This window comes from Trichosurus vulpecula (assembly GCF_011100635.1).
Source record: "Trichosurus vulpecula isolate mTriVul1 chromosome X unlocalized genomic scaffold, mTriVul1.pri SUPER_X_unloc_1, whole genome shotgun sequence".
NCBI lineage: Eukaryota > Metazoa > Chordata > Mammalia > Diprotodontia > Phalangeridae > Trichosurus > Trichosurus vulpecula.
The window spans coordinates 1,364,553-1,378,416 of NW_023494377.1; the positions used below are offsets into that span (position 1 = coordinate 1,364,553).

The following is a 13,864-nucleotide window of genomic DNA, read 5'->3' on the forward strand; positions in this document are numbered from 1 at the left end:
TTATTGGTCCTTCGTTTTCTAAGAGGACCAGTAACATCTTGGGTGAGTCTTGACTTACAGGTGAATTGGATTTAAGTGAGGCAGAGTTGGGTGAAGTCATCAGCCTCCCTCTCTCTTCCAGAGTCATTGACGTCCAATGGTAAGACGAAAGTCAGGACAACTGGCAACGACCCACGATGCAGGGGATGACCTTGGCATCTTCCATGTTTCACCAAGCTCTAAGCACTCACCATACCACCTCGATGGCCATTGGAATAAATTGTTCCTATCTGCTCATTCTGCCAGGGAAGTCTTCACATGCTTGGGGTAGACACAGCCCCTAACTCACTGACCAGTTTGAGGTCTGTCGGTTACCTCTAACCTGGTTTAGCTTGTCTGCACTGGGATGTGGCTTCTGTGCATGCTACAGCTTCTTGGAGCCCCAGGTGAGACACCAAAGGTGCATGAGCAGCCCTGAAAAGAGCTCAGCAGCTCTCATATCAGAGCCCTTCTGAACACTCTATACAGCCCTGCTAGGGGCAGGGACTGGGAGAAAACCTCTCTCCCTCCATACTTCACACTGGAAATCCAAGTTATAGAGAGTATGAAAAAGAATGTTAGCATAGAGCTAGAAGGGACCCCAGAGGCGCAATGGTACAGCTCTCTCATCTTATAGATGAGGAAACAGGCTCAGGAAGTGACTCATCCAAGGTCACACACACTGGATCCTAGATCTAGAGCTGAATGGCACCTAAGAAGAGGCCAGCTAGTCCAGCTTCTTCATTTTACAGATGGAGAAACTGAAGCCTAGAGAGGTGGAGTAGAGTGCCTTCTCTAGAATCTGCTTCCCTAAAAGGTAAAGAAAGGGCTGAACAGGTTCATAGCTAGCTCTTCTAGCCCACTGGGAAAAGACCAATAATCCAAGAAGAGTCCAACCTTCGGACTGTCAATTATCAGTCACATCTGAGGCAGCCTCAGTCACTAGGGACTAATCAGAGGAGGTCAAGGTCATGGTTACTTAGCAAGCAGCTAGGGCACATTTTTCCTTCATGGAAGTGTTTTTTTCCATGCCCTGAAATCTCATCAAGTTAATTGATCAGGAGCTCTCCAAAAAACAAAATAAAATAAAATAAAATAAAACCAGAGTCTGGATTCCTAGGGTGGGGGTGAGGGGAATAGACTCTTCTAAATTTTATTCTTCAATCTCCAACACCCCCCCCCCCCACACACACACATACATGTAATTCCCTATCAATAGTTGCACAGGGTTATCAGTCTTTAATGATGTCCTTTCGGACAAGGTGGGGTGGGGGGTGAGGTGAGGGGACCCTGCAGTAGGGGCTAGCTGATAATGGAGTTAGTTAGAGCTGGGGCTTAATGATTGATCTCAACCTGGAGAGAGTTTTTGAAGGTCAAAGCCTGCCTTAGGCTTTGTCTAGGCTTAGAGCCTAGGGTAAGCTCTGTGTTTTCTTTTTTTCCTTTACTTCAGTAAACAAGTCTCCCAGACTGTACTTCCTTCCTACATCTGCACCCTATTCTCCAGACCCACTGCTAGCACCCTGTTGAAGGACCTTGGTATTCCTTACATAGTAGGTGTTGTAAGAGTCCCCTAACTGGTCTTTCCAGCTCCAGCCTTTTTCCTCTTCCAATCCGTCTTTCACATCCACTACCAGAATAATCTTCTTGATGCAGAGATCTGATCATGTCAACTCGGCTCCAAAAATCTTCAGTAGCTCCCTAGTGCTTGCTGAGTAAAGTTACAACTCCTCTTTGGCATTCGAGGCCTTCCAGGCTGCAGAATTTCTCTACCTTTTCAATCTCATCTCCATGTTGTCGTTGAATTGTTTTTCAGTTGTGTCTGACTCTTTGTGATCCCATTTGGGATTTTCTTGGCCAAGACACGGGAGTGGTTTGCCATTTCCTTCTCCAGTTCATTTGGCAGAGGAGGAAACAGAGTGAAGTGACTTACCTAAGGTCACTTAGCTAGTAAGTGTCGGAGGCTGAATTTAAACTCAGGAAGATAAGTCTTCCTGACTCCAGGCCCAGCACTCTATCCATTGAGCCACATATCTGTAAGGGCAAGCAAAGTAGGACTTTTTACTCTTTTTTTCTTTGGGAGTGCTTCTCAGCACTAAGGCAATCGAGTTCCTTTGATTAAGTCTTGCCTTTGTTTGTAGGAAGGTCCCTTTTTCTAATTAGGTCACAAGAGATGTGAAGCCCTCAGGCCCTGAAAAAGGGTATATATACTCTGAGGATAGCCTTTAAGCTAGAACTCTCAGAACTGTGGGAGGAGAGGTTTTGCTTTGGGGGCTCACTCACTGGAAGAATGTTGTGTGATTTGCCCAGACTAGACTCTGGGTAGCCATTGGAGCCCCCCCACCCCCCCTTTGGAAAATCCAGATGTTGGTGCTTCTATGGTAACCATGTATGTAATGTCTTGGTCAGAAAGATAGAAGCCTGTGTTGATTTGTGTTTATTTGCTCTGTTTATATAATTTCTGCTTGTAATTTCTGTTTGTATTCTCTCTGAAGTCCAGGGTGCTGGCTTTCCCCCCTGAACTAAGTGAATGGTATATGTATGTTTAATTAAAGTAAGATTGTTAAACCCTTAAAGTTGCTTTCCTTAGAAAAGCAGATCAAAAAAGCTGTGCTAGCAGCCCTCCTGTGTGCTGGTGCTATTGGTCTTATATAGCTACAGTAGCGGCAAGTAGCATTGTTGTTACAGTATCTGCCTGGCATATACATTCTGCTCTTGTGTTTTCGTCACTTCAGTTGTATCTGACTCATTGTGACTCCATTCGGGGTTTCCTTGGCAAAGATACTGAACTGGTTTGCCATTTCCTTTTTGAGCTCTTTTTACAGATAAGGAACCTGAGGCAAAGAGGGTCAAGTGACTTGCCCAGGGTCACAAAACTAGTCAGATTTCAACTCAGGGAGCTGAGTCTTCCTGACTTCAGGCCCTGTACCCTATCCGCCAAGCCACCTAGCTGCCCTCCTTATTATTATTATACTAAATTATGTTACCCCCGCCCTTTACACACTCCAGTTTGCGCTTCAGCTTCAATGGAAAGCTCTGCCCCCAGAATCCTGCCTTTGCTTAATCTATTGCCACTTCTAGAGTGCCATCCTTTAATTTGCTCTGATGGCTAAATCCTTATTCATCCTTTAAAGCCCTAAAGAAGCCCTACCTACTCCAACAAACCTTCTGTGTTCCCCCCGGCCTTCACATATGCCTCTAAGCCATGCATCACATAGAAATTTGTTCCGCCTCTCTCCCTAGGACAGAACTGGGGTACTAGGTAGATGTAACAAAGAAGCCCATTTAGACTTGCTATCTGGAAACATTTCCTACCAATTAGAGCTGTCCTAACATAGAACAGGCCGCCTCCGGAGATAGTGGGGCTCTTTTCACTGGATGTCTTTAAGCAAAGGCTGGGTGACCGCTAGGGGAGGTTCAAGTGGTTGGGTTACATAGCCTCTGCTGGGCTTTCCACGTTGGAGATTCCATGAATATTGTGTGTTTTGATTTTATCTATCTATATGTTAACCCCCTCCAAGAATGTAAACTCCATGAGGGCAGGCACAGTTTGAACTTTGTATAATCCCCAACAAAGCTCTACATGTAGGAGGTGTATAATAAAGTTTGAATTTAATTGCAGATCTCTTATGGAGTGCTACTTGACTTTCCACTTGGCCTTGTTCTGATCAATATTCATTTGATTTTTTAAAAAATTAAATAATCTGTACTCAGAGTACAGATTGAGACATTTTTATTTTTTGGATATGGCTAATGTGGGAATTTGTTTTGCTGGAATATACACATTTATTATAAGGCCTTTGTTTTTCTTTACTTTTCAGTTAGGGGGCAGAGATGGGAGGGAGAGAAGGTGGACTTTGGTTAATTGAAAGAAATAAAATTTAATTAAAAAATAAATCTATGACCTATATCGGATTACGTGCCATTTTAGGTGGGGAGGGGGGAGGAGAGGGAGGAGGAGGAGAAAATTTGAGACTCAAAAACTTGTGGAGCTGAATGTTGTAAACTAAAAATAAATAAATTTAAAAGGAAAAAAAATATATATCCCCATTACATAGCATGCTTTCTTTTGATTTTAGATAGATGCTTTTTATGCCTATACTTTGTAGGGTTTTTAGCATAAAAGGATACAACACTTTGTCAGATTTTTTTTTCTGTATTTATTGAGCTGATCATTTGGTTTTAGATGTTTTTATTTTTAATATGATTAATTAAAGCAATTTTTCCCCTAAAAAATAAATAAATCTATGGTTCTTTGAGCCTATGAAAAATGTATGAAGGATGTTCAAGGTTGGGGCTCAAGAGTCCTGGGGGTGGAGAAATGGGGGAGAAAACCTCAAGAAAGGCCTCCTGGAGGAGGGGTAAAATGTTGAAGGGAGCTGGGGATTCCAAGCATTGATAGGAAGAAGGTATGGGAGAGCAGATTGCGGAAAAGCTGGAAGGGAGAGGGGACAAGTTAGGATAAGGTGAATTAAGTTTGGAAAGCAAGGCTTTGTGTCATTCAGTTTGGGAATGCCACCCAGCTGGTATGACTAAGTGACAAAATCGGAATCCTAGCTTGCTTCGAAACCCACCTCAGAGGCTACATCTTACGTTAAGCCTTTCCTCATTTTCCCAGTTGATAGCATTCTCTTCCTCTTGAAAATACTTCGTGTATATTATATGTTTAACAAATCTGTCTATGTTGTATCCTCCACTTCCTTCTCCCCCTCCAAGTTATACATTCCTTGAGGACACAGAGTATTTGACTTCTGTTATTATATCTGAATGCCGAGAATAATTAATATATGTTGAATGGGCCTACACTAATGAGATAATACATAAATGTAAAATCCTGCACTTAGGTTCAAAAAATCAACTGTCCAAGTCTAAGACAGGGAAGACTGGCCAGATAACTTCACATGAGAAAGGTCTGGGGGTTTTAGGGACATCACACAAGTGTGATGACGATATAACGTTGTGATGTAGCAACTAAAAAGGCTGTTGGGACTTTAGACTATATTAATTGAGTGTCTAGAAGGAGGACTGAGCCAGGCCAGGGTCAGATCACATTTGGAATATTACAGTCAGTTAGACAACTGGAAGAAAACTTAAAAATTACCCAAATCACTATCTTCATTTTATAGAGAAGGAAAATGAAATGAAGTAATTTGCCCAAACTTACGCAATTAAGAAGTAGCACAGAGGGCAGCTAGGTGGCACAGTGAATAGAGCACCAGCCCTGGAGTCAGGAGGACCTGAGTTCAAATCCGGCCTCAGACACTTGACTCTTACTAGCTGTGTGACCTTAGGCAAGCTATTGACCCCAATTGCCTTGACTTCTCCCCTCCAGAAAGGAAAAAAGAACCCAAAAACAAACAAAAAAGAAGTGGCAGAGAAGGGGTTTGGTGCAGATCTTTAGACTCTAAATCCAATGTTCTTTTATACCACAGCCGTCTCTGGGTACTCCATGGTAGGGAGGACATTGGCAAACCAGAGAATGTGTGCAGAAGGGTGATTAGGATGGCCAGCCCTCCAAAACCCGATCACAAAAGTATCTTTCACAAATACCTTGTGTGTCATGCCTATTTTCTGCTCAAGAACTTAATGTTGGCTCAAGAACATATTGAAGGGCAGCTAGGTGGCACAGTGAATAAGAGCACTGGTGCTGGAGTCAGGAGGACCTGAGTTCAAATCCAGCCTCAGACACTTGACACACTTACTAGCTGTGTGACCTTGGACAAGTCACTTAACCCCAATTGCCTTGACTTACCTCTTCCAAAAAAAGAACATATTGATATCCATTAGATGAAGACCAGACTCTTTGGCCATCTGACACTCCAGGTCATTCATCTACTGCTCTGACACTTCTCTACCTCTCTACCAACCACTCCAAGATCAGTGTTCATTATTCCTCATCGAGTCTCCTCTGTTGTAGCTAGGGTGATCACCCGGTATTCCCTGAGCACTTCTGGCCACATTTGGAAGAACTAGGGAGTTGTGAAACTGTCAGATTTTCCTGGGTGACCTTGGGCAAGTCACTCACCTCCAGGGGCCTCAGTTTCCCTCTCTGTAAAATGAGAGACTTGAACTAGATGGTCTCTGAGATCCCTTCCAGCTCTATGCTGATGATCTTATGATTCAGTACTGGAAAGATTGACCAGAAGCCCTTTCTAAAACTTCTGGAGAATGGGGCAGATGGTGGTTTGGGTTTCATGGTGGGGGGCGGGGTTCAAAGGGCTTCCATAACTATTTTTGAGTAGAAGAGGTACAACGATCAAGCAAAGGCTCCAGGGTTCAGTAGCATCTCAGGGAAACTTCAGAGTTTGTCCAAATGAGGTATACTGTTTACCCCTGTCTCCAGGCCTTCATCATGACCTTCCCGTGCTGGGGCCAGAGCCTCTTTACCTGCCCACCTCCTTAGTCTGTCTTCTGAACTTTCCCAGGAACTCTTCCTCCAGTCAGAGGATTCTAGAGGTCATTAGAAATGAAGGGACTTACCTAAGGTCACACAGCTAGTAAGCAGCAGAACTGGGATGTCTCGGCACCACGGGCAAAGAGTTTTCTGGGACTGTTTCATCATATATCAAATGAAGAATGATAATCTGTCCTCTTTTTCTTTCTTTTTGTTTTTGGAGGGGGGAAGGGAGGGCAATAGGGGTTAAGTGACTTGCCCAAGGTGACACAGCTAGTAAGTGTGTCAAGTGTCTGAGGCTGGATTTGAACTCAGGTCCTCCTGACTCCAGGGCCTCACTGCGCCACCTAGCCACCCCAGATAATCTGTCCTCTTTATCCCCTAAAACTAGTGCTAGGATCAAATAAAATTATCCCAGAGACACCTTCGGCTCCCCTTGATTCTGAATGAAGCTTCCAGAACACAGGGAATTTAGTGTGTGTGTCTGTGTGGACTCACTCTTGCACCTAGTAGGTGCTCAAGAAATGTTTATTGAATGAGGTGAAAGGGCTTCAAAAAACCAAGTCCCAGGAAGACGTATGCTGTTGTTTTTGTTGTTTAGGCCCCCACCCCCACCCCGGAAGGTCCATTTAGGGCTTTTCCATGTCTTCTCACGGCCTCCTTCCCTCCCCCTGCAGGTCTCCTGTGAACTCATATATGTGACTAAACAAATCTACACAAACAGTTCCTCTTATCGGGTCGACTAACCACTGTAACCACAAGGGCTGCCGTGTTTGTCTCTGTTTAACCGGGGTTGCCTAAGAAACTAAGTTGTGTTCTCTTACTTACCCCGGGCTTCACAATGGGACAAATTCGATTCCACTTCCCATACAGGAAAACTTACTGACCAAAGACCAGGGCTAAGGGCTTTGTTTTTTTCTTCTGAATTTATTTTGTCATTGGTTCTTACGCTAAAAACAGGGTGTAGGAAGCAGAGGGAACATGAGATCATAGGGTCACAGATTTTGAGTTGGAAAGGACCCTCAAAATCATCTTACAGTGGAACCCTCTCATTTTTTTTCTTTGACAGCTGAAAAATCCTGAGGTTCAGAAAGATCAGGGCACCTGACCAAGGTCTTGTAGCACAAGAGTATTGAGTTGGGATTCCAACCCAGATCCTCTGACCCAATTCAGCAATTTCCTCACATTTCCAAACACCTCTCTTGAAAAGTTGCTTATGAATACTCAGGCAATAGATCCAGCTCTATTGGAGAGGGTGGCTTATATGGCAGAGTTGCAGGGTTGCAAATGCTTGCCACTTTGAATGCTCGGGTCTGAAGTTTGTATTTGAGCCAGCAAGCTATGTAGCAAATGCAACTGTCTTTGGGTTGGGGGCAGAAAATGTTTCTGTTGGACATTAGAACAGCAAGAACATGGAAAGTGAGAATGTGGCAATGGATTGAATAGCAGGGGTGGGGAACCGGCAGCCTCAAGGCCACCTGTGGCACTCTAGGTCTTCAAGTGTGGCCCTTGGCCCGAATCCAAACTTCACAGAACAAACCCCCTTAATAAAAGGATGTTCTGTAAAACTTGGACTCTGTCAAAAGGCCACACCCAAGGACCTAGAGGGCCACATGTGGCCTACAGGCTGCAGGTTCCCCACCCCTGGTATAGGGTCTGGATGAATGAGCTGGTGTCCAGAATAAACATTAAAAGGAAAATGAAGTGTCTGGACCAAGCAACTAATGAAGTATCTGGACCAGGGCAGGGAAAAAGTAACTTCAGAGTCATCCAGAGGTTTGGGATTCAGGAAGTACAAGGGTCAGCTTGGGTGTCTTGAATGTGGGCTGCTCCAAGGGCATCCACCGTTGAGATTTGAGTCAGGAACATCCAAGTGAGAGATTCTCCCACCCCTAGCCAGAATCCCCTCCCTAAGTTTCTTTGAAAAGAGATCTGTCCCCCTAACTACTCCCCCCTGTGAGTCCTTTAGCAAGCTGTACAGGGTAGCCTGGGGGGCTCAGGAAGAAGTGAGTTCAAAAATTTTCCATTTCAGTGAGGGACTTTCCTCCTTATCTGCGCCACTCCCCCCCAATTCCCTGCCTTTGAAGTAGGGTATAACAAGCCACCCAAGCCAGGAAGGTCCCAATAGTGGACACCCCATGGACCCATTCCCATTCCCCTACCCTCACTCGTTTCCTGTAGTCCCATAACCCTCTGCTTTTTACAAATTAAAAGAACTCTAATTTTCTATTTAGAAAAGTTTATTGAAATTTCAGTCTACATTTCAGCAAGTAAAGACCCACTCTTGAAGACATTAGAATGGGTGTCAAAAAGTGGGCCCTGTCTGCTGCCACAGAGAAAAAAGCAGAACTCGCTAAGAAAACCATTAGGGCCATTCAGCTGAAGCCTGACCCTGTCTTAACTGCTGCTGGTTTCCATTTAAAAACAGGTTGTGTTAAAAAAAAAAAAAAGAACCACAACGACAACAACGCATACAGCCCTGTTCTGTTTTCAGGAATAGCCAAGGTGCGTGCCTTGGTTGTCCTGGGGCCAGTGGGTGTGAGCTGGGGTATCATCTCCTTGTGTAACTCAACTTCCAAAAAGAACTCTTTCTTCAGAGGTCAAACACTTAGGGCGGGCCCATGAAGGTCCGCCCTTTGAACATCTCAGCACCAGCTGATGCAGGCTGGGCAATTCTCCATGTGAGATGATACTTAGGGATGAAAAAAAAATCATATTCTTAAGGAGCTAGGTAGAAAAAAGTTCTGTGGCTCTGCCCACCCCCAGGACAGAGCCACTTACACGGCAGAACCTGCATCCTGCTCAGGTGAATTGGTGGCAACAGGGGTGGTCTGCTCATCAGGGCTCAGCTGGGACTCGAATTTCTCCAGTTGTTCGGGGCTGGCGAGGGTTTTGAGAAGGCTGTTCTCACGCTCCAGCTGGGAGTTTTTCTCCACCAACTCCTTGATCTGCTCTTTCAGGATTTCCACCTCCTCACGAACTGCATACATCAGGTGATTTTTCACTAGATCCTATACGGAAAAAACCAAACCCAAACCAAACACTTGATCACTAAGCCATACTCTACTAACCTGGAGAAGCTATCCTGAAGGCTTACTTACTTTTCTGGTGTCTTTCTTGTCAGTTTGGGGGTGGGGGTGGGGGTGGGGGGACTTCCAGACACTGGCCAAGGAGATACAGAAGGAAGATTCCCTGTATCCAAACTGGCCCCCCACATCTTGCAAGGCTTCTAATGAGGGAGGGCTGCCAGGATGCAGGGCTGGGGTGACAGGGTTTCTTTTGGTTCACCTGGATGCCAGGGTCTTGTTTGCACCGAAGCCTTTGAGCCTACCATGTGTGCTAGGGACTGGAGATATTGAGAAGAAAATGAAGCAGTCCCTGTCCTCCAGAAGGTTACATTCTATGGGGGTGAGGGGGGGAGGGGAATGATGTGTCCATATGGTCATGCCAGATGAGGGCACGGTTTAGGTTCCTCCCCGGCTTTCCTGGTATATTTTAATAATGGCCTGGCTGTTTTGATCCCTACATTTCTGTCAGCCAAAGCATTAAATATGCAGCTGTACTGCAGTCCGACCTCATCTCCTGGCTAGGACTCCTGCATCCATTGTGACAAGAGGCTGGCCGTGTGCACCGGTCCCAGGACCCGTGGCATCTGATGCAGTCACTCGGCTGCCAAGTACAGGAAACAGCCTGCATATCTCGGGGGAGGGGGGAACCCAGGGTCCCTTCCCCGTAATCCCGGTGGGGGGGACCACTAAACAACTCCTCTGTGCCTAGCAGCCCCAAGCGTGGCGTCAAGAAGCACTCACTGCAGAAGCGAGAGGCTGCTTCTGTTCCCTTGCTCTCTGCCCAGGGCTCTGGGTTCTCTGCAGAGGGACTGCAGCAGGGGCTTCACACTTTGTTAATGCAGGCTTCAGACAAAGGCAAGCCATCCATGTCTGCGGGGGGATCTCACCCAGATGGAAGCGCCAAGGCGGGCCCTGCCCTGCCCCGCCACGTCCTGGGCAGGTAGCTCTGGAGAACGCCCCAGGAGGCCCTCTCCTACTTTCGGACTCTGTCCCAACGAGCTATATGTCAGAGACACGGCCCTACCTCAGTGGTCTTAGCCGATCTGGGGGAGGGGTGATGCAGACTCGAGGGCGGGGGAAGGGCTGAGGAGAGGGTGGGGAGGGGGAGTGCATGGCAGGGTGCACCCGGGACTCACCATGGCCTGCTCGATCTTGTTGTCGATGGCCACCACGGTAGCTCCGGAGGCACTGAGGAGATACAAAGTGACAGGCACCCATCACAAAAGCCGCCCCGCAGTGCAGCCCCTCACCTGGGTACCCACAATCAGCGCCCCCAGGCGTTCAATCTCGGTCCTGGAAACCGCCCTCCCCTCCCTCCCCCTCCTCAGGCACCGTTGGCTCGCGCGCGCGCGCTCCAAGCCAGGCCCCGGGCCCGAGTGCCATTGACTCTGACCCTGACCCTGACTCTGACCCTGACCCCGAACTCTGTGCCCGGCCGCACCGCAGCCCCGCGGGCTGCCGGGGTGCAAGCCTCCCGGGCGAGCCGCGGGCGGGCTGGTTACCTGTTGTCTAGCTTGACAGAGACCACGTCCCCGCCCAGGAGGGACGAGAAGAAGGAGATGGAGAAGTTGTGCAGCTGGTAGACAGCCACCTCCATCGGGGACTGGTACATCTCGGAGCTCATGGCTCAAGCGCTTCGGCCTCTGCTTTCCCGAGGGCTCGAGGGGTGGCGGCGGCGGCGGCTGTCCTGCTGGGCCCTCGGGGGCTGCGGGGCACGGGCGCGGGCGGCGGGGGCGACGGCGACGGCGGCAGCGAGGGCACCACGGGCCACACGGAGATCGCTCGGACACCTCACCACACCCTCCCGATCACCCAGCCCGGATTCGGCTAGGGCGCAGCGCGACCGCCTTTTTGTAGAGGGCGAGCCCGTGACGTCACGTAGCGTCAGGCGGCATGCAAATGAGGCTTCAGCCGGCTTCGAAGCGCGAGGCCACGCCCCGCTCTGGCAGCCTCAGCCTGTAAGGGGGCAGCTTGCATTCCCCGGCACGCTTCTACCCCCTGGGCGGGAAAGCCTCGCCGAGCTCCCAGGCAAGGCAGGGTGCGATCCCCTGGGTGCCCGCTCAGGACACCGACGGCCGAGTTCGAATCCCGCCCAGGGAGACTTGGGGCAAGCGGCCGATGCATTTGACCTTGACCGGAGAGCCGGTCAAGGCCGGAGGAGTGTCTTTGTGTGACCTTGCGACCAAGTGTCCTCATCTTCTGACCCTCCTCTGTAAAAGGAGGGGAGACCGCTTCTGTGTAACCCTGGCCAAGTCACTTGAGCCCTAGCACCTCAGCTTACTCATCTGCAAAAGGATATGCAGCACTTTCCTGTCAGGATGAGTTACACGGAAGGCCAAGTGTGTGAGGAAGAGATTTAAGATTAACCAGCCATTTTCTACGGTTGTTTAATAACCCGACATCATTTATTTTCTGCCTATCCAAGTGCCAACCCCAGTACATTCTGACTCTTCCACATCCTCAAAAAGGCTGGAAGGTGCCCTCTCTCTATAAATACCACGAACTCGGGAGTTCCGAACTTTTTGGGGTCCTGTCCCTCCTGCTTTGGCAGCCCAGGGGAGCCTACCGGCCCCTCCTCAGAATGAGAATGTATAAACGCAGAAAAAAGGGAGCCAGTTATATTGAAACACAGTAATCAAAGCATTAAAAACAAAAGTTCACCGATGCCAGGTTAAAAACCCTGACATAATACAACCACTGCTTTTGATCCAGGGAGAAACTGAGGCCCAGAAAGCCAGAAGGGACTCCCTCCAAAGGATCGGTCAATGTGAGAAAGCCCCCTGACCTCCTACATTGGCTCCTCACTGGTAAAGTGAGGGGATTCAGTACTGGACAGCCTCTCCTCTAAGATTTCATAGCACGAGGCAAGATTCGAACCCAGATTTGGGTCCCAAACCAGCATCCTCTCTCCTCCAGCACCTCAGAGCTCAGCTAGTATTTATGACCCTTTGGGTACAAATCCAGTGTTTTCTGAATAAAGTGTGAGGGGTCAGACTCCGGCCTCCAAGGTCATTTCCAGCTTGGAGCCAATGTCTTATGACCCACAGCGATCTTTTCCTGGCCTCACACTGCCCTCTTCCACAGCTCCCCACCACAGGCTGCTGTTCTCCTTACCCATCTAACTCCCTCACTTCTCTGCCTACTGGCCCATCCTATGACAAGGGTGCACATAGAAGCCTGGTTGTAGAGCTGACAGGGCTCTCAGACACCATTGAGTCCAACCCCCTCATTTTACAGGAAGGGGAAGAGACTGACCCAAGGTCACACAGCCAGTACGTAGCACGGGCAGGATGGAAACCCAAGCCTTCTTAACTCCAAGGGTAACTCTCTATCCCTATACCAGGAGATGCCAACCTTTTTCTGTCCCCATACCCCTTGGCTCTCAGTAAATCCTCCTGTACACTCTAGTTACAAAAGGAACTAAATATGAGAGTTTACCATGTGTCTGCATATAATACAGTACATTAATTATTTACCAAACATTCCCTTATATGCTTTGCCAAGCGCATTTACCTGCTAGGAGCATGTGTATCCCAGGTTGGAAGCCCCTGATTTGTGTACTACATGGCCTCCCCCCAAGTGCCCTGGTATTTATTTTGCCTTATTCTGTATATGCTTCTATCTGCAGTGACTAGAGTACTGGGCCTGGAATCAGGAGGACTGGTGTTCAAATCCAGCATCATATACTAACGGTGTGACTCTGGGCAGGCACTTAACCTTTGCTTGCCTCAGTTTCCTCATCTTTCCCTACTTCTCAGGGTTGGTGTGAGGCTCAAATGAGATAATAATTGTAAAGACCTTAGCACAGTGCCTGGCACGTGGTAAATGCTATATAAATATGAGCTATTGTCCTCCTCCTTACCATCATCGTGATTATTACTATATGTACATGGGTCTGATTTACTTTTGTCTTTGTATCAGCATGACACTTGGCATCTAGTAGGTGTTTCATAAATGCCTGTTAACTGGTTGGCTGATGGCTCGCCCCCATTTTACAGAAAATGAGAGGCTCTGAGATTCAGTTGCTGGGTCCGGTTCATGGCTTACCACTCACCAGAAGCCCAATTCGAACCCAGTTCTCTGAACTGCAAGGCGGGTGCCCTTTTCACCTTAGCCATCTACAGTGCCCAGAGTTTACAGTGTGCAGAAGAAGCGAAATCACCCCTGCCCAGACCTGTCTGTGTCCCTTCTAAAACAGTGTCTCCCCTTGTTTCTTTCCAACAGTAAACAGCATTCCCAGTCAAAAGGCAGCCTGTTTCTCGCTGGCTGGGGAGAGCCCGCACGGGGCCCAAGCGCATCACAACGCTGGAGGTTCCTTCAGGAAAAACCAACAAGGCTGGGAGATTCCTAACCGCAGGGAACACAAGGAGCCTGTTGCTTCATAACA

General features: G+C 48.0%; 1 protein-coding gene across 2 annotated transcripts in view; it reads right to left on the reverse strand.

Annotated features, from left to right (window-relative positions):
* Nucleotides 1-8,631: 8,631 nt before the first annotated feature.
* The window catches only part of TSC22D3 (TSC22 domain family member 3), an 81,069-nt gene continuing 75,836 nt past the window's right edge, over nt 8,632-13,864 (reverse strand). The window contains exons 1-3 of one of the 2 annotated variants that reach the window (XM_036740378.1): nt 10,980-11,302; nt 10,614-10,665; nt 8,632-9,420 (exon numbers count right to left, since the gene is read on the reverse strand). In XM_036740378.1, the coding sequence (XP_036596273.1) occupies nt 9,187-9,420; nt 10,614-10,665; nt 10,980-11,101 (408 nt within the window). In that variant the 5' untranslated portion in view covers nt 11,102-11,302 and the 3' untranslated portion in view covers nt 8,632-9,186. Of the gene's footprint in view, nt 9,421-10,613; nt 10,666-10,979; nt 11,303-13,864 lie in introns of those variants that run through there. The other variant, XM_036740377.1, reaches the window with a different exon arrangement.